A 20,390-nucleotide genomic window follows, 5' to 3' on the forward strand; every position below is an offset into this window, starting at 1 on the left:
TTTACCATCTCAAAAACATCTCCAGACTCCGGCCCTCCCTCTCTGAACCTGTGGCTGAGACCCTCATCCATGCCTTCATCACCTCCCGCCTGGACTACTGCAATGGAGTCCTGTCTGGGCTCCCTTCCAAAACCCTGGATAGGCTCCAGTATGTGCAGAACTCTGCTGCCAGGGTCCTCGCCCGCACCGAGCCCTGGCAACACATCACCCCCACTCTCATCCGCCTTCACTGGCTCCCAGTTAAATCACGCATCACCTACAAAATTCTCCTCCTGACCTATAAATCTCTCCATTCCCTCGCCCCCCAATATCTGTCTGACCTCCTCCACCCCTACACCCAGTCCCGGACACTGCGTTCATCAGGCACACACCAGCTCTCCATCCCTCACACCAAACTTCAAACCTTTGGCGACAGAGCCTTCTGTGTGACAGCCCCCACTTTCTGGAACACTCTCCCAGCTGAAATCCGCAAACAGACTTCTCTGGAGACTTTCAAAAGAGACTTAAAAACCCATCTTTTTAATAAGGCCTATCAGCTCTAGATCCAGCCAAATCAATCAACTTTTCTATTTTTTTATCTTATATGTATTTTTTGTTTATCCATTAATTCTTTGTTTTGTTTGTTCCAATTTGTTAAGTTTCCTTGGGTACCCTGAAAGGCGCTATAAAAATTAAATGTATTATTATTACTATTATTATTAAAGTTGTACTTAAGCACAGTACTCGAGTAAACAAACTCAGTGACTTTCCACCACTGTAAGCTGCTAACAAGCAAAGACTGTATACTGCTCTGTCTAGAAAGACAAGACAGCATGGCTTAGAGGACAGCACAGCATCCATGATGTCATCCCCTCTTCAGTGACACGATGTCAGAGTCAGCATCCGGCCAAACACTGAGATTAGGATTACTCTTCTTGGCCCTGAACATCTGCCGCACACGAGCACAGTGAGACTGCTGGGAGTGAAAAATCCCTTGCTGTAAAGATGGCAGTTATTCAGATGAGATTGGCTTTTTACGGCAGGATGGCCAAACACTCATCTGTAATAGGATAACAGTGGCCCTCTCCGAAATGACAGAACTCTTGGACCTATGATTTTAGAGAAATACAAACAATTAATTAATTCGGCATTGTTCCTCATCTTAAAAAAAAATGGCTGACTCTCTTTATGCGGTGAGCCAAATAGATGAACTGCTCCAGTTATTGTGCGGCGGAGGCAGAAGCAGCTGTGAAATTACTGTCAGTCATGCAGTATGCTGAGCATGTTCTTCCAACCACAGCAGGTGTGAACCAGCTCTGACTGGCTTCTCCTCAGCCCCTGCAACACACGCAACGCTTGCAAACAGACGCATTCACCCTCCCGTCCACGTCCCCAAGCTAAAATCCCGTCAGTCTCATGCACATCTGCTTCCCTGGCGACTACTGCTGAGTAAGCACTGCATTAGCCTCTGCTTCCCCTCACGGGTGATCATAACAGGACAAAAATACCCAGTTTAGCCGTCACACAAAACATACTGTGCGTGCAAAAAAAAAAAAAAGCTTGTGAATCAGGCGCAGGCGTCCTTTTTTAGGAGTGTAATTTTTCTCATCAAAGGCTTTTACTTGAAAAGTTCACATGAAGCTCTGTAATTTTCTATCTACATGAGGCAGGCGTGAGTTTTCCTGATGATTTTTTCTTGAGTAACTTAGTAACAGAGGGAAAACAGTAGGGAGCTGTTGGGACCCCACACCTTGCCTTTGAAGCTGGCAGCAGCACACAAAGTGATTTATAATTACAGAATGCAAGAGGCTGTGCTTAAATCTCAGGTCAGACGCTCTGCATGGGAAAGTTGACGCCAAAATTACGCTAAAAGCAGCCTTGAGGGAATCCCATACATGAGGATACACTCAGCCATGCAACGGCAACAGAAGTGAGTATATAAATCACTGCCCATTACTCTTGAACAGTGCTGCCGATATACTGTAAATACACAGTACCGGTTACGGATAAGACCTCCCTGATTAATGGCTCCTACGCCCGTCAACCCCCAGGCAGTGCTCTCCAATCGCTCGTGCACTGCAGCTATCCATTGCCTCTACCTTACCGTGGGTGTCTTCTCAAACCTAATCATAGGTTTGCCCCACAGGTATGTGGCCAGCCGGGTTCAGTCATGCTTGGAAAACCCATCACTCAACAGCTTTTATTATCACAAACGCGAGGTGTTGCTAGGCAAGTCTCTTCATGCGCTGTGCCGCCGCCGTGAAAGTTGAAGATTTTGAAGTCTTTAGTCCCGCTGCCATATTCTCATTCATCTCAGCCCCCCGAAGCTGGAACTAAACCTGTTTTAGTGCAGTATTTAAGTCATTAAATCCCACAAGACTGGCAGTTATTGGGCCGTGAACTGCAACACAGATCAACTACAGAACATTTCCCCACCCTATTTCTTTTTCTTGAGTTAGAAAGCTTGGCACTAGCTCATGAAATAATTTCTTCAGGGAAGGGAATTCACTCTCTGTCATCGGGGAAAGAACATATGAATAAATCTCCCAGACAGGGTTCAAAAACAATACCAAAGCAACGGAGCATTCAGGGAGCTGTAAAGAAGCATACATTTGACGTAACACATAAGAGCTTAAGCAATTTTACACATAAATGAGACACACTCATACGTTGAGTAGTCTAATCATCGAGCGAGGAAGCAAATTGAAAACAAATTTCCTCCACTATTGATATCATGTGTATCTATCAACTGCAAAACCCACCCAGTGGTTTGTGGGCTACCGTTTCAAAGCCCTAAGTGTGGCATTACAGCCAGCGCCATCTTGTTTTTTTGGAACCAGAAGTGACCATATTTGGACGACAGGGTGGAAGTGGGTACGATGCTGATCTGACAGAGAGCCTGAGGACACATAACTCGCCTTAAAGCATATCCTGGTTTATCGTCTATTTTACTCTGAATGGGACCATAATTTACAAAGTGCACATCATGCTGTACTAAAGAAAAACTGTGAGTAGTGATTCAGACCATAAAGTTACCGTGAAACTTTTACTAGGGGTAATAAATCAAGTTAGAAGGAGAGTCTTTCTCTCATAAGCTTACATACAATCTGGCGTCTTTTTGAAACCAGTGGAGCATTCTGTCCCCATTTGCCATTAGAAAGAATGCAGGTTAGCTTCACTTTTCAGACCTGGCAGCTCTAATCATACTTGATTCAGTCAAAGATATGAATCTATTTGGAGTCACCTTGTGAACACCTGGATCTTGTTTTGCTTGCAATTATGAAAACTGCTCTACATTGCTTTTTAAGATCCACTGGCCTCATAAGTTGTATCATAAAATTGTAGAAAGCTGAAAAATTAACTTCAAATAGCTTTTGAGGGATATTGCACTAAATGTTACAAAACCATAATAAACAACAAACAATATGTTGAACAGGAGTCTGGCACACATGTATTGTGCAACACTCTTGTGTAACAGATGCTAATTTGATCTCTCCCAAAGTTGCGAGGGAGAGCTGTCGGAAGTCTTGTATCTGTGGTAGAGGACATGCTGTGTCATCTTCCTCTTCCTCTAAGCACAGTTTGAGTGACTAGTAGTGGGTGTGTCTGCACTGTGGTATTGACAGATCTGGCCCTGTCACTTGTCTTTGTGTCAGAAAGCCTGTGGGAGACAGGAAGCCAGGCATCAAGAGCGGACCGAAAGCGGACATTTGACCACACCTAGAGCCTCGGGGCTGGACACTTTGACTTCTCAGAACAGGCTTAGCTCCTGACACAACCACAAAACCACTTTTGTTTTGTTTTATGAAAGTGTGCTACCGACTTTCAGGAAAGAAAAAAACAAAACCACACAAGTCAGAACAAAGACAAACAAAAGATATTCAAGTAAAAATATACAATATATTTGTTGTATAAACTTGTACAGAATGTCTTGGACATTTAGCTTTACATATACTATACATAAGGGTCAAAATAGGGTGACATTCACATCCTTCATGATTTTGAGAAAATGTCCCCTAAGACAACCACATTTTATGTACATCTTTACACACAAACCAGACAAAACAGCCCTTGGATGCACTTTAAGAGGCCATGACGAGATACAGATGCCGTGTATAAAAATCCCTGAAAAATGTCTCTCTGTGAGGTAAGAACACATTTGTCAAACTCGTTTCCTTTCATTCCCTCTCATACATTGAACTCACTCATTTGTTCTGAGACGAGACTGGCAATAGAGAACAGCTAATTATACATCATGTTTCCCTTAACATTATTGTGCCACAGAAGGAGTAGCTGCAGACCGAAGACTGTCAGAGTAAAAAATATGGTGAACACATCCATTCCTTTATACACTGGATTACTTGCACATATGTTTCTTTTTAATCGTGGCAAAAACCAGTCCTATAAGCTATACCTCGACCTGGCAACCGACACGTAGTTCAATTTCATGTTAAGTTATGGTCAAGGCTTCAACCATAGAACATAAACACATGCGAAATAATGCAGCTATAAGCAACAGAATGTACAGGAGTGTTTCTGAAGAATAATGTTTTAGCTCACGTAAGGGGCCACATGATCTTAAAGAAAAACACTTACCATCATGGTGTTGACCAGATGTTAGTAAATGTATTAGCAGTTAAAGCATGAGGAAAAAAAAGCTTTCTGGTATCACTCCATTCTGCTGTAAGAGAGCTGCCAACAGTCATCAGAGGATAGACTGGACAATAATTCAAGGCCGGATCACTTTAGTAGCTTATTTCCCTCAGCTAGAGTACCATCAAAACATCTCAGATTGGTCCCCAGACAACATTCTGATTGGCCAAAGACTCCTTTTAGACCATCAAGGCAATATTCATGACTGATACAAAGCAATGCATAAACATCCACTTTACAGCTGGTGAATAACAAATAACAGTCGAACAACAATCGTAGATTTAATAGAAAAGTTATTAAATGTCCTGCTGTTATGGCTGTACATGACTACTGATTAACGCCATGTATGGTGGGAAGCTAGATTCATCCTCATGTTAGGTGTTAAGGCATCGAGACAGAATTTAATGGAATCTACACACGGGTTCAGTTCCTTTAACAGATCAATGTAGTTCCTTTTGGTGCAGAAATATTGGAACTGACTTACTGCTTGTGTCAGCTAGTTAGGTATCTGACAAGCTCAGAAAACCTCAGAAGACGCCACAGGAGTCAATAAAAAGGCTGTCCAGTCAATCTTCATGTTGACTCCAGCGTGTCCAGCTGGAAGACGTTGTGATTGGTCGGTGTCGTGAAGAAGAGCTGCTCCTTGCTGGTGGAACGGTTATCACAGGGACTGCGCAGCGCCAGTGTCCTCTCAAAGTCCAGGAGCTGACCCATGAAGTTGAAGTTTGGGGAAATGTTGGACTTCTTCCTCTTGACGAAGTCATACGCGTCGTTGAGGGAGAGGTTCAGTTTCTGCATCAGGTAGGCCACAGTGACGGTGACTGAGCGACTGATGCCGGCCAGGCAGTGGACCAGGATGCCACACTGCTTCGACCGTGCCTCATCTGTGAGAGGAAGGGAAAAGTACAGTCAGCAAGAATAATCAGAGGAATATTCAAGTGCAAGAAACATTTCTTTTCTCTCGTTTTCAGATTATTCAACATATTATGTTTGACTCAGTCCAGCTGCCAGGATACAATGTTGGCAGTTTCTGCAAACCACAGATATGTTCACATACACATGTCATACAATGTTCACTATACTTGTTTACTGCCTGACTTTCATAACAGGAGGTGGACTGGATGGTGGTGGAGTTACAGACAAGAAGCCAAGCCACTTCAAGACTACGTTTCAACATTACAAGTGTGAAACCACTGGAAATTTTTAAAGATACTTCGGGACAATTTCCAAACGTGTTTATTTATTGTATTATTTTCCAACGTTTTTGAGCTTGCAACACAAAGATATGTACATTTTCAACAAATCTGTGGTTTCTAGAAACGTACATTGCGGACATTTATGTGTTGATAACTTTTGTTAAAAGTTACTTTGCAGTGTTGGTAAGTCAGTGTTGTGACATGGAACCTATCAGATAGTGTTTGAGGCAGGACACTGAGTAACACCACAGAGTAGTGACGATAGACAGAGGGAAGTGGCTTCATCAGAGTCAAAGTAGCACATTTTTTCATTAATACACTTTATCAGCAATCTGTCACACACACAAAAAAAATTCCAATGATCGAATAAATGCTCAATAACAGATCCAATAATTGGCCTATTCCCAGCAAACATACTTTAGCTGTTTCAGAATATTCAATCATTATCAGCATATCTTTGTAGATTATTTTTTTCCTGTATTGCTGTGTTTAAGGTTGTTTTTGTAGTTGTGTTGTTCTGGCTCTTGACAGAAGTAACGCTGGATGTAAACGGCATAATAACAACCCGATGACTACAGATATTACCAAACAACTGGCAACTAAACACCACTGAGCAAAACCCAGCCATACCATGACCCAGCTATCAAACACCACCCCAGAGGGTGGAAACAACATTTCCTTCCTCATTCTACCTCTAAACCCATTTGAAACTAGTTCATGACACACCACCTTGCAAAAACCAAACAAACAAGTCAGAGGCTGTGGTTTCAGGTGCAGTCATGATGAGAACAGATGAATCAAAAGTAAAATTGAAACATGCTGTGGTGCCAAAATGTGTTTATTTTCAACATCAATGCGCTGGTACTTTGCATTAAACAAATTCTGTGCTCTTGTAGTAGACACACTGATAACAGCCTACACAAGTGGTTAGGTTGGGAACGTTCCTCTCGTCGCAGAATACTACAAAACACCCACAAACACATCTACACACCAGCATACTAAATAATTGTTGTCAATAACTCATTCAAAAGTACGTACTATTAAACATAATCAGCAAACAATGCTTAATCAATACTTTGGTTTAAGTCCTATATACTCAAACGTGTCAAATGTGTACTCAAACATGGGGTTACTATACTTACTGTACTTCTCATGGCAGAACAAACAACTAAACACATACACACTATAAACACATTTATCTTCTGTTAAGTGTGAGTGTGACCATGTGTTTAAAAAAACCTACTCACCTATAAATGAAATGGCCTCTGGGAAGAACTGCGACAGGTTCTGACTCCAGTGGTCCGAAATGGGAATCTGTTTGTACCTGAAGTGGCCGTCGTGCTCAAACATGTTGGGGAGATTGGGTGTGACGTTCAGGATGTACTTGATGTTGTACTGGCTCAGCACGTCTAGGTTAGCGGAGTCTTTGGCGCAGCCCAGGAAAAGGTAGGGTATGATCTGGACAGGGAACGCGGGCTGGTTGTTGGGGATCGGGCTCTCCTCAGACTCTGTGGCACTGCTTGGCTCCCGATCAGATTCCCCATCGGAACAATCGGAGCTGATGCGGAGATTTCCAAAACCCAGGACGGACAGCGGAGGAGAGGAGCTGGGACAGGAGCTGTCAATGAGGGTCTCGCAGTGTTCTGGGTACTCTGTGTGAAACTTTACAAATCCACCTGGAAGAGGGCCAAAAAAAGTCAAATCAATAAAGTTGAATCCTATTATTATTATTATTATTAATCATTAATAATATTTGAATACTTTAATCATATTTTCAACGTCAGAATGAATTGCTTTCTGGAGCAGACCTGTAAAGAAGTAGCCCTCCCCTCCCTCTAAAAAAAAAAAAAAAAAAGCCATTCATGAAATGCATGCCTGTTCCTGCTGGAGCAAAACATGGCGCAGCCATTTTGGAATTTTAATTGAGAATCTCAGTGACACACAACACACAAACTTTTGAGCAGCTCACAAACCGCACAACCCACAACACAGGATGAACCTTAGCGCTGAAGACGACAACAAGCGAGATGAACATTACAAGTCGTGTTCTTAAAATTTCAAAAGTCGGTTTTGGGAAAGTTTGAAACATCTTCCTTGAAGAATTTCTAGCCGTTAATACGGTTTATAACGATGCTAGGTGTAGCACCGCTGCGCTAAAAACTAGCTTATTCGCTATTAAGAACATTTTAGCGATCGTCTTGTAACGTTGAGGCGACGTCAGTTTGACGGTTTCTAACGTTACAAACTGCAACCGCGGACATGTTACTGCCAACTGACATCATCTACATGTTACAGTCGTGTCTAATCTTAAAATATTCAGCAAACAGCTTACCTTCCAGGTAAAACGCCTTACAGCCGTCTTCCCATAGTTTTTGAAGAAGTAGACCCAGAACCGACGCCTGGGCTCCACAGTCCTGCCAGCCCACCGTGCACTCATCGTACAGGACGACCGTGTCCGTCTTGCACCGTCTTATGAACTTCTCCTTGTCCTCATGGTTGGGGATGATAGTCCGGATAGGTATGTTGCCCTTTTTGAACCTCCGGAGCATGAGCCCCGGTATGGCCAGGTTTATGGCGGTCTCTATGTGGGATGATTCGTACAGCTCATGTGGACGGCAGTCCAGCAGGAGCAGAGAAGTGCCCCCGGACTCTAACTCGAGTTGCAGCCATTCCACGCTTTTACTCGGCGTCACATTAGACATATCGGACTCAATATCATACTACACGCAAAGCACGAACACTTACTACATGGTCCACAGGGCGACGATGTATTACATTTCAGCCGGAGAGGAGCGTTAGATGATGCCCCGCCAGTGCATGGCGCTTCTGCTCGAGCGAAGAGATTTCCCCTTTTTCCTCTTCTCTGTTTCCATCAGTGCGTCAGTTGAGTCCCGACCGGCCCCACAGCTAATGGAGACCCGCTTTCACTTTACATTTACGACACGTTAAGTTAAAAAACAAAGCAAAAAACGAAGCCAGTTGATCTGCTCTTCAACTTCAGCTACTCCATCCACATCGTGCCAGGGTCCTCCATGCACATTCTCGCTTTACCATTCCGATGCATGGGAGGGTTTTCTTTCTTTCTTTCTTTTTTTTTTTTTTTTTTGAGTTGACAGTAGTGCAACTCAAGAGGGAGGAGTTTATTTCTTATGATTTAAAGTCATAGCAGAGGAATCACAAAGTTTGCTACCAGGAGGTCTCAGTGGAATCATTTTCTTTTCATTTTTTGCCAGTCACAGTCTTTTTTGTGCTATTATAGCAAGTTTATATTGACTTTTGAAGGAGATTGTTATTGTGATCAGTCACTAAATATTTCTTAATCAGACTTCTAGAAAGATCTTGTGATTACATTTGGTGACTTTTATTACATTTTTTGGATGTATTACGTATTATTTATCACTATTCCTTCCAGGTGCTTCAAGGTGTGTCTGGGGTAAGTATGACACCAATCTTGCATAATGCATAGCTGCAAGTTGCACAGCGTTACTTTTAAAGGGTGTGACTTCTTGACTAATGTGACAAATTGGTTAGGATTGCATTATTGCACATAATATGCTGTTATTGTTGCATTGTCACAACCACATTTTCTTTCTCCCATGTAGCATTTCTTTTCTGAAGTGCTCTCACAACACAGAAATCACACGATACACTGTATTTTAATTGACTCCAGGTACTATAATTATGTAGCTATTGTTAGTCATTTCAGGCCTCCAGACTACTTTTTTTTCACACCGGTTGCACTGGTGCACCAGCACATGATTTAGGTGCACCCACCTGATGACACATTTTAACTTATTTTCTTTATACATTATGCAAATGATTGTGGAAATACAAGTTATCTTCATTTAAAATCACATGCAACAAAAACTCGCAATCATCTCAGTTGTCTCACAGATAAAACCACTCACTCTCAGGCACACTGATGCCACCAATTAAAAACATCTAGTTCAGAGTTTAGGGTGCATGTGCGACCCCGGAGCCCTGCAGTACAAGTTATATTGCAACAGCTAGGGGCCTTTTTACACAAGATACAAGTGTAATGTGTTATCTGCAGTGAAATCACATCCTCCATTTAGAACACTAACAATAACAAATGGGCTGAATCCATTCGTTTTCTTTCTGGAGCAGCAAACTCCAATTCCCCTCACATGATCTGCGGATTACATTGAATTAGTGGGGCATTTTTCTGCGGAAGCGTGTTGTTATCTGTCATCGTGATAATATTCATTATTAGATCGGACACTCCCTTGAAACTGCTCTCTTCCTCAATCTCATTTTATTTGGGAGGTGAAGTGTATCGAGAGAGCTTTTCTTTCCCTCCCAAGATGACAAGGTGACCACAAGAGGGAAGCGCGTCGCTGTGCATGCGTGTCCTTTCTTAGAATGCAACTGCAGCATCCCCACAGTTCACCCTCTGATGAGTCGAATAATGCAAGTGAATGGTGAATGTGTAGGAATGGGAGAGGATGGGAGGGAGGGAGAGATGCGTGCAGTGGGAATTCAGCCGTGTAGCTCATCTGTCTGCGCACGTGAGTGGGGGGGGGGGGGCAGATGTGCAGAGCATCAGGATTAACACAGAATGAGGAATAGAGCTAAACCTGCACACACAAACACACACACACACACTCGCTCACACACAAACACACAAATGCTCTCAACCATACACAGATCATCCAACACACAACAAACAGGCACCATGTCATCGCCACACTGCACCACGGCAGAAATCATTTCAGCACCTGCCTCCAACAGGCAGCCACCACATAATGTCAAGAGTTTAAACACACACACGCACACACACACACACATACACACACACACACACACACACACACACACACACACTGGCTTTCGGCCCTCATACCCACATGATTGCTGTTCCAGTTGAACTCTCCTTCAGGAAGTGAGGAGGTTGAGGGCCAGCCCCGAACTTTCAGAAATAAAGAAATAAAGAATTGAGCACCCTGCACCCATAAAAGACAGTGATGGATGAGTGAAATATTGTGAGACAGCGAGCTCAAACAAAACACAACAGAGTATTTCCTGGGATTTTCTGCAGTTGATTCACTAACTGATGCCAGAGTTGGCTCATGGTGAAGGACAACCCCGTTTATTGAACGAAACCATGAATGACAAACAATCATGTCTTATAATTGAGACGAAACTAACAGGATTATTGAATTCAAACACTAAAAAAGCAGGGTTTTTCCGAGCAGTGGAGCAGTGATAGTGGTGGTCACCTGACAGCTTCACTTCCACCAACACTTTGGTTACATAACGTGCTCCGAACATGAGCTCATGGTAATTCTCTCAGAGGAAAGAGAGGAAACCTCGGTTTAACTTTGATCTCTGTTTTACAGTATCCCCGGTTTTGCATGTGAAGTGCTGCTTTGAGGTCTTTTTCACGCACACTCGATGGGCACAACAACACACTCCTGTCACGTGGAGATGTGCAGTCGGATGCACTCAGAGATGAGACAGATGGGAGGAGGGCTTCTTCTCCATTGATGTTTCTGTGCGATGTGGGAGTAAAGGTTTTTTTTTTTATAGCGCTTATCTTATCTTCACATGATGATCGTAGGCGACAGGATAGAAAATGTAGAAAGCATATAACAATGTTAATGAAATTACATAAAGTAACCAGGCTGCCACAGTAATGGCAGACAAATCTGACAATCCGTTTAAGAATGCTCTATAATCTTACTCTGACACATGCTGCGAGGGGCGCTGGAGTGTATCTGCAGCATTTTATTACAACCAATGTGATCCCCCCATGTTATCTAGATGGGAAACACAATATCCTGTTCTCCATTGATACCATCTAGTGGCACATCATGAAAGCTGCTGCACCAGCTATGAGTCATCTGCAAAAAGGAGGGGAGGAGGTGTCCTGACGTCCTCGCAGCTGCAAACAGGAGACCCAGTATGCCTCCGTGTGGTGAAAAACAAGAACGCCACGAGGAGCGTTTCATGAATGAATGACCAGGCGACCACAAATCTGCCCTTAAGCTGATGACAGTTTTTGCCTAACGCTTAAACACTAAAAGTGGTTGCTATGCCCAAAGCATCACAACCTCTAACTTTGGTGACCATGCCCTAAACAAAAGCACCAACCCTGCAAACACAATATATGCTTTGCACTGTGTTTAAAAATTCTCCAACACACTTCTTGCAAAACGCTACACACTATTTTTTACATAAGACACATTGTTCAAAACGGAAGACTCATGCAGTCATTGGGAAAACACATCTATTTAAAAATAGAAAACACAACTAAAATTGGAATAGCACACAGGCTCACACACATGAAAACATTTAAAATCTAATTGTAGACCAATCAGTCTAAGCCATAGCACTACAAATACACCTGATGTGAGCTCAGCTCCTTTGTGCCAACTTTGGAAACGTGGAGGCAGAAAGAGGAAGAGGGAGAATAAGAGCAGCAGCAGGACGAGGAAGAGGACGAAGAAGGAGAGCAGGCAACAGTGACACTGCATCACCACTCCATCCTCGGTCCCTACAACACAGCCCTCATTATTCGCTTTCTGGACACACTTCATGACACAGTAGTCCAGGACGGGCCAGAGCAGCCCCAGTTTGTTGTCTTCTGGGATAATGTCAGTTTCCATCGGGCTGCTCTGGTCTGGGACTGGTTCATCAACCATAATAGATTTATTGCACTCAACTTGCCACCATACACCCCATTTTTTTAAAGATTTTTTTTGAGGCATAGACACCTTTATTTGACAGTGGATAGAGAGGGGGTGTGACATGCAGTAAAGGTCCTCTGGTTGGATTCAAACCAGGAACCAGGGTCCACTGCGTACGTGGCATGCTCTCTAACCACTTGACTACCTGCGCAGCCCATGCACCCCATTTTTTAATCCAATTGAGGAGTTCTTTTTAGCATGGCACTGGAAATTTTATGACCGTCCACCACATGCCAGCATGCCTCTTCTACAAGCCATGGAAGAGGCATGCAGCGACATTGAGGTGAGGTCCATACAGGGTTGGATACGGCATGCAAGGCGATATTTCCCCCGTTGCTTGGCAAGGGAGGACATTGCCTGTGATGTGGCCAAATGCCAACAGGAGACAGGATCCATAGCCTAAATGTCTTCCAATAGTTCCCTTACAACACTATGTTTTGTAGAACATTGTAGTTGTACCACGTCTTTGTGTTTTTGGGGGTTTTTTTACTTTTGCAAAAACCTGAAAAACAAAAAAAAAGTGTCTCCATTTTGTTTTCATGTGTCTAGATCAACTGTAGTGGATCAATCTTTCACAAAAAAAAAAATAATTTTAAAGACTTTTAAAGTCAAAAACCATCCAAAGTACTGAATCCAGTTGTGTTTTGCATAAAGCACATCTGTGTTGTTGCTGCTAGGAAAGAGTGCAAACAAAGGTGCATGTGTTTAATGTTTTTGATGCTAAAAACAGCTAGGTTTTGTTTCAAGAGTTTCATTTTGCCATTTAAGTTAGGAGTTTATCTACATGTGCTTTGTCTTACTCGACCTGTGTGTTAAGTTATGACACAGTGAGCCAAAGTCTGCAACATGTGTGTAAGCATTCGGCAAAAACTGTAAACATGAGCACCACAACATGATACATCTCTGCCTTTTTGGCAAAAACGCCATGTTATCCATTGGAAGAAGAAAAGGATCAAATATATGTAGTAAACATGTGATGTTGATATGATATAAACAACTAATCACGATCAAGACTTTTGTCTAAATTACATGTAGCCCGTGCCAACACTTCTCCATCTCATTATACCAGACATTTATCTAGAGAGGGATTTACCTACTTTATAGAGGTAAGCAACGTCCGATTCCCTCACATGTTCTGGCTGCTATGAGACTTTTTCTTTACATTATACATCACATAAACTTTTTATTTACATGCGCAGCAAATATCCTGGGTATCATTACATCCTAAAAGATAAAAATAGAGAGCCAAGAAAACATCTTACTGATTAAAGATGCTGCGTGTTCACTGGCTCAGAGTGGGTGGGTGATATTCCATCCCATGTGCCCATTTATTTACTTCATAAATATTTTAGCATAAAAAAAGTCAAATAGATTATTAAGACTAGATCGTTACGTAACATTTTTTGCACATAACTCTCTGACAGGAGTTAGAAACTGTGAATTTGAAGGATAAGTTTAACCCCAAAAATGAAAATTCAGTCATTATCTTAATCACCTCCATGCTGATGGAAAGTCAGGTGAAGTTTCAAAAACCAAATAAATATAGAAATGTCTCCATGCAGCTTGTCGAGTGTAATCCAGCTTTTCTAAAAGCCACAATTATACAAATTGATTTGAAAAGAGAATATTTACTGCCTTAAAACATGCTAATATGCATATTCAGACGGGTTGCAGCTATGGTGAAGATGTCAGATCATTATTACAGCTGTCAGCTGTAATAATGATCTTATATATTTTTTAGTTGTTTTGACAAAGTCCCCATCTACTTTAATTGTTTCGCTGCGAAGCTCCAGGAATGTTCTGTGGACTACAAACCTTTAAATGGGCAACCACTAAACTTTCAATTTTGGGTGAACTTATCCTTTAATTTTGACTTTTGGAGGTTCTCGAACCTAGTGGCATTTAAAAAAAAAAAGCCTCAACCATATGATACATTGCAATGCAAAAAGCGGTATCCAACCCAACTTGCTGATGTAAACTATGCATGTGACACACAAATATACAAATGTGTGTTTATCAACATATGTTCAGCTCACAGCCTCAGGTGATACGTGGCTGTATCACACTTGAAGCAAATAATGATACAATTCTGCTGCATTGGTTCACCACTTCATTTATTTCAACACTTTACCCACACACTCACTGGTGACACACAACATTGTATATATAATGTGTATTATAATCACAATGATACGTGAAATTTAAATATAATAAATAGCTTTTGAAATAAGAGGATTCAGTGTTTTTATGTGAGATCAGGCTACCGCTGATATGTGACTGAGGCCTGTGAAGTAGGATTTCTCCCTCTCGCTCATCAGCTCGAAGTGAAGAGGCTGCTGGCAGAAGTCACACTCGGCTGAGGAGTGCTGCCTCAGCTCCAAACCCGCCTCCTTCCACGTCTTCACCAGCCGGTCTGTGGAGAGAGCGAACAGCTGAGGATACGACCGTCTTTGCCATTAATTATGGATATTAGATATGTCTAAAAGTGTTCAGTAAACAGTGTCAAATGAATCCAAACAGAGCTGTAGTGTGCAATCTATGTCTCTATCCAACAAGACAGAGAGCTGAGCTCACTAATCAAATCCATTGTTTTATATACTCAAGACTGCTCAACCACACAGGACATGCTGTGTTTGGATTATTTTTCGGAAAGAAGTCAATTTCGGGATATTTTTGCCTCAGCAACAGAATTCATACTGGACGTACCGACAAAGTAGAACATCATCTGTGGCGTGTGGTGTGGTGTGGGGGCGATACGCAGCAGCTCCTCTCCTTTAGCCACCGTGGGGTAGTTGATTGCCTGGACGTAGATGTTGTAACGAGACATCATGATGTCACAGATCTCACTGTTCTTCTCTGCATCTGCCACCTGCACAACAGATTTGTCATATGTCGGATTAACAGTTTAAAGCAACGCTTCAATTTATTCAGCTTTAGCGGTGAAAAGTACATCTTTTGGTCACTACAGCAAAAATCAAATGAACAGCTAGTTTAGTGGCAGGACGCCTTGTGGTTGGAGACGGAGAGAACATACTGTAAATGAATCCCTGCATCAGCACCAGCTAAATGGATGAATTATTAATTTCCTTACCCGCACAGGGATAATATGGCTTGGGCAGTGGACCACAGGCAGGCCCGAGTCCATCAGCATCTGTCGGAGCAGCTTGACGCTCCTCTGATGTTTCCTCCGGAGCACCTGGCCTTCCTCACTTTTCAGGACCTTGATGGACTCCTTTGCCCCTGCCAGCAGCATGGGGGGCAGCGAAGTGGTGAAGATGAAGCCTGCAGCGTAGGAGCGCACTGTGTCCACCAGGGCGCTGGTGCTGGCGATGTAGCCGCCCACACAGCCAAATGCCTTGCCTGGAAACGAAAACCCATAACAAGTCAGAGAGGCACATATGTAACTGGTGAGGGTGTTGTGAGAGGTTTCCTCTCATTAGCGAGGGTTATGCTTACCAAGGGTTCCAGAGATGATGTCCATCTTGTGCATGGCTCTGTCTCTGTCTCCGATGCCTCCTCCTCTGGGCCCATACAAGCCCACGGCATGAACTTCATCCACAAACGTAATGGCACCAAACTTGTGGGCAATATCACACATCTCTTCCAGTGGGCACACAGCTCCTGTAGAGAGCACAGTGGTCATTAGTATGAGGAAATTCAGGCGACTGGGATGGCTTACATTAAAGCATTTATTGGTGCTCGATGGAGAATAGGCATAAGCATTACAAGTGAAAGTAGCGCTCGACCAGAGCAAGACCAACCAGGCGTCTAAAGAAGGCTGCTCTTCACTCATCTGTCGTATGTGAAGGTATTTGATTGAGAATTACAATCTAAACAAAAAACTGTGACCATCAAGTCACATGTAATACACTGCAACAGAAAAATGTCTGTCTGCCTGTCAGAGGCTGTGTGCATCCAATCTAGTAGCCTTGGTTGCCCCGGAGACAAAGCTGGTGTTATTGACACAGAGGTGAACGAGCTCCAAAGAGGCAGGGACATCTTCCCTTCAGGCTAACAAATGAAAGATCCTTCACAAGGAGACTATTTTTGATTACTTACTGTAGCATGCTATACTGCTCTTGTTAATATTACTCTAATTATTAAAAATTTGGGGTAATGCTTAATATTGAGCATAATAAATGGTTCATTAACCTTATTTCTTATAATCATTGTTCTTGCTTTAAATGAAAAACTTAATTAGTGCACAATAAACTGAAGTAAATGTATAATAGTTAATGTATAAAAGTTTATTTAAATCTCTAAAAAAGCAAAACTACACAGTGCGGCTTTAACAATTTACAAAATACACACACAGTACATTAGGAATAAATAATTACGGATTCCCTGTTAAATAAGACTGACAGTTTCTTGGAGGCTCATGTACTTACCATCCATCGAATGCACTGTTTCAAAGGCAACAATCTTTGGAGTGGAAGGGTTTGACTTCTCTAGCAGCTCTTGAAGGTGGCTGACGTCATTGTGACGGAAGATAAACTTCTTGACGCCACTGTTTCTGATACCCTGGATCATCGAAGCGTGGTTACCAGCGTCAGAGTAGATTTCACAGCCTGGATGGGTACACAAATGAAATAAATGCTTATTCTGATTGAAATCTATAAGAATGCATTACAATTTTGGAACAATGCAAGGAACGTGTGAGTCACATGCCATAATGTTTAGAGCAATCTAAAGTACCTGGTAGCATCTTTGCCAGAGTAAACAATGTGGAGTCGTTGGCCACGAAGCAGGAGGTGAACAGCAGCGCAGCATCCTTGTCGTGCAGGTCAGCAAGCTCATATTCAAGTTCAACATGGAATTTGCTCGTCCCTGAAATGTTCCGCGTTCCTCCTGCGCCAGCACCGTGTTTTCGTAAGGTATCCCTTAAATAAAAAATAATACAAAAGTTTGAATTAAACTGAATCTGAAAATCATCACTTATCTCTTTCTGTTTCTGTCTCGATGACACTAATCAGGTTTTATGGGTGAGTGCTGGTGTGTGAGCCTACTCACGCGATAGCCTGGGTGACTTTAGGGTGACGGCTCATGCCGAGGTAGTCGTTGCTGCACCACACAGACACGTCTCTTTTGGCGTGCAAGGACTCCGAGTAATCGTCTGCCATGGGGAATGTACGGGCACGTCGGTTCACTGTCTTAAAAACCCTGTATGTGTGATCTGTCTTCTTGCTTTCAATCTTCTTTTCAAAGAACCTGTCGTACTGGAAGGTGACAGCTGATGAGGGGAAAAAAAAATGGATGAAGGGATTAATTAATAACAATAATAAAAATAAAAAAATCACATTTATCTTTTTGAGATATTATTACTTACGGTCAGAGAGGTGATCCTTGAGCAGGTGAGACACTTTGGAAGATTCAGGTTTAAAAAGGTTTTTCGGTGCTCTCTTGTTCACCTTGTCTGCCTCAATAAGATCCGTGACTGATAAATCTGCTCCTGCTTTGCCTGGTAATAGAAGATGCACAATATTAAGACTGAAAGCAAAACATTCAATGTGTATGCCCCAAACAATAGTAACCTTTCACAGTTTACGCAACTGTTTTCCTGAGAGGGTTTTCAATTACAGGCAAGGTTGTGCAACTGCTCACCTGTGCGGACCGAGCGCATCTCCTGGACGTCCTCCTGCAGCTCCATGCTGGCCTCTCTTACTACCTTGTTGTTGTTCTGCACCATCTCCGCCGCCAGGAAGGGGCATTTGGTGCCTACAGCCTGGCCAGCAGGTGGTGTGGCGTGGCCTGGGGGCAACCTGACCGCATGATTCTGATCTACACAACACAGGAGTACATATCTAAATTAAAATGGTGTAAAAACGAAAACACTGGTTTTTGTTTCAAGAGGATGCCTGACAACTGACCGTCATTTGGGGGCCTGTCTTTGAACGCAGAGGCTGATGAGGACAGAGCTCTGGCCGGAGCCCTGGAGGCCAGGTCCATCATCACGGGGCATCTTTGGGCATAGCTCAGGAGCGATGACTTCCCAGCCAGCTGCAGGCAGACGCTGGGCACGACAGTCAGGAAAGGGCACCGACGAATCACTGCATCCATATGAGACACTCTTGACCTACATGAGAAGGAGAAAAACAAAAGGTTGGGCACATAAAAAAACGTATCAAAGTAGCTTCCCAGTTAACTTTCAAGGAAATAAAGATTGACGGATCCCATACAAATGCTGTCTTTAACACAGTCTTTGACACACAGTCATATCTTTACCTGAACACATCCCAGTCCACCTTCATGTAACAGATGAAAAAAGTCTTGCGAAACATGACTGATAGCACACTAATCTGCGACCAGAGAGGATGTTATGTGAAAAACCCATGGGACTATTTTCATTCTGCTCTACTCTGGAGTCAGCTGTCCTTGACAAGCGGAAAAGGGGGAAGGCCTCTCAAGGACCTGTCTGGCTGCTACTACTACTGCACAAACCATAGACTGACCATCAAATATTACACAACAGGGGCTGGGTCATTGCTAAAGATCATCCACCAAGTCAGACATAATGCAATTATATATGTTGTCAACAGCTGGTGAACACTCTGGAAATTGATGTCTTTTAGGTAACTGACCTTGACTCCAGAAACATTATTTAAAATGCATGTACAAAATGAGTTTCTTTAACCAGGCACTGTTTCTTCACTTGTTTACCTGTTAAGAGGACACGTTTCATTAAGTATCATCACATCACGAACAACCTGACAAATCAAAACAAGTCAATTAGGCTGAAAACTGGTGTAAGAGACATAAACCATGCAAAGCGATAAACAGCTCTTCCAGAGGCATTTTTGTAAAGATTAATCCACAGCAACAGCTAGATCATAAAGACATTAAAGTAAATGTACACAAAAAACATATTGAGGAACAAATACACCCCTTTAGTCTTATGCCAGCGGCTCGTGACACTGAGGCACATGTCATGTAAACTATCCCCGCTGTGCTCACTCGTACAGTTTTATCATGAACCCACCTGGTTTATCCTTAAAGAATCAAACGGTGGTCAGCGTCCTGCTCCTCTGAGGTTCTCTGAAGACAATCCTTCTTGCAAATTAAAGAAACTTCAGCTGACATTTGATAACTGCAGTGACGTAGCGGGAGTATGTTGCACAAGCCTGGAGCCACGCCCACCGGCTGTGTCATAACACAACCGAAGATCGTCTATTACAAACAGGAAGCGTCTTACTTATTGTTTTCAAAACATGTTTAGAGGTGGTTTATGTAAAAGAACCGACATCTTTGTCTGATTGGATTGCGGTGGAAAGTAACTGACTACATTTACTCAAGTACTTTACTTAATTAAAATTTTGATCTTGAGTTGTCTGCTACCCTATATTTCCACTTCACCACACTTTGGAGGCAAATATTGTATTTTTTTTTACTCACTACATTTATTTGATAACTTTAGTTACCAGTTACTTTGCTGATTACATGCTGCATCCGAGACAAAACTAATGTATTTGATCTGAAATCACTTCAGAAAAATGCTGAATATCTAACAAAGTGATAAAACACACATGTTTACATGTGAACAACTTACTTAACTTCTATGTTTGATACTTGAGTACATTCATTGCCAGAAAGTAACTTTTCAGACTCAAGTACATTAAATATCAGTTACTTCAAGACTTTCACTGAAGTACCGTTAGTGTGGAACATTCACTTTTACAAAAGTGAAATGTCAACATGACATATAACATATTATATAACATAGGTAACATATTGTAAAATGACAATATAAGTAACTCAATACTAATAATGCCCTTACAATAATGGAAAGTATGTTCACATTTAATTACGAATGAATACAACATCGCTGTACTTAACATGACTATTTCCACTACATTTA

General features: G+C 42.4%; 2 protein-coding genes across 4 annotated transcripts; both read right to left on the minus strand.

The window, feature by feature from the left end:
• Positions 1 to 3,859: 3,859 nt before the first annotated feature.
• LOC115585748 (dual specificity protein phosphatase 7-like) lies at positions 3,860 to 8,913 on the minus strand. Its single transcript, XM_030424367.1, has 3 exons — positions 8,161 to 8,913; positions 7,076 to 7,504; positions 3,860 to 5,516 (listed from the first exon to the last, which is right to left on the minus strand). Exons 1-3 carry the CDS (start codon positions 8,528 to 8,530, stop codon positions 5,206 to 5,208), a joined length of 1,110 nt encoding a protein of 369 aa, XP_030280227.1. The 5' UTR covers positions 8,531 to 8,913; the 3' UTR covers positions 3,860 to 5,205.
• Positions 8,914 to 14,635: 5,722 nt separating this feature from the next.
• Positions 14,636 to 19,670, minus strand: LOC115584401 (5-aminolevulinate synthase, nonspecific, mitochondrial-like). 3 transcript variants are annotated; one of them, XM_030421801.1, is made up of 12 exons: positions 19,515 to 19,670; positions 19,196 to 19,242; positions 18,406 to 18,611; positions 18,140 to 18,316; positions 17,865 to 17,996; positions 17,549 to 17,768; positions 17,234 to 17,418; positions 16,927 to 17,106; positions 15,995 to 16,159; positions 15,630 to 15,898; positions 15,245 to 15,407; positions 14,636 to 14,951 (listed from the first exon to the last, which is right to left on the minus strand). In XM_030421801.1, exons 2-12 carry the CDS (start codon positions 19,225 to 19,227, stop codon positions 14,794 to 14,796), a joined length of 1,887 nt encoding a protein of 628 aa, XP_030277661.1. In that variant the 5' UTR covers positions 19,228 to 19,242; positions 19,515 to 19,670; the 3' UTR covers positions 14,636 to 14,793. The 3 variants fall into 3 exon arrangements, with proteins under 3 accessions (XP_030277661.1, XP_030277662.1, XP_030277660.1); XM_030421802.1 differs by lacking the exon at positions 19,196 to 19,242 and having other exon boundaries at positions 19,515 to 19,669; XM_030421800.1 differs by lacking the exons at positions 19,196 to 19,242; positions 19,515 to 19,670 and adding an exon at positions 18,761 to 18,907.
• Positions 19,671 to 20,390: the final 720 nt, after the last annotated feature.

This window comes from Sparus aurata, chromosome 7, assembly GCF_900880675.1.
Source record: "Sparus aurata chromosome 7, fSpaAur1.1, whole genome shotgun sequence".
Classification (NCBI taxonomy): Eukaryota; Metazoa; Chordata; class Actinopteri; order Spariformes; family Sparidae; genus Sparus; species Sparus aurata.

Bases quoted from the DNA above. Each gene is read 5' to 3' on its own strand.
- LOC115585748 (XM_030424367.1), bottom strand. From the start codon at position 8,530: ATGTCTAATGTGACGCCGAGTAAAAGCGTGGAATGGCTGCAACTCGAG. The intron at 7,505-8,160 runs GTAAGCTGTTTG...GCCCTCTTCCAG, and splicing joins TAAGGCGTTTTACCTGGAAG to GTGGATTTGTAAAGTTTCAC. The intron at 5,517-7,075 runs GTGAGTAGGTTT...TTCCTCTCACAG, and splicing joins AGAGGCCATTTCATTTATAG to ATGAGGCACGGTCGAAGCAG.
- LOC115584401 (XM_030421800.1), bottom strand. From the start codon at position 18,816: ATGTTTCGCAAGACTTTTTTCATCTGTTACATGAAGGTGGACTGGGAT. The intron at 17,769-17,864 runs GTAAGTAATAAT...TCCCCTCATCAG, and splicing joins CAAGGATCACCTCTCTGACC to CTGTCACCTTCCAGTACGAC. The intron at 15,408-15,629 runs GTAAGGAAATTA...TCTGTTGTGCAG, and splicing joins GCCATATTATCCCTGTGCGG to GTGGCAGATGCAGAGAAGAA.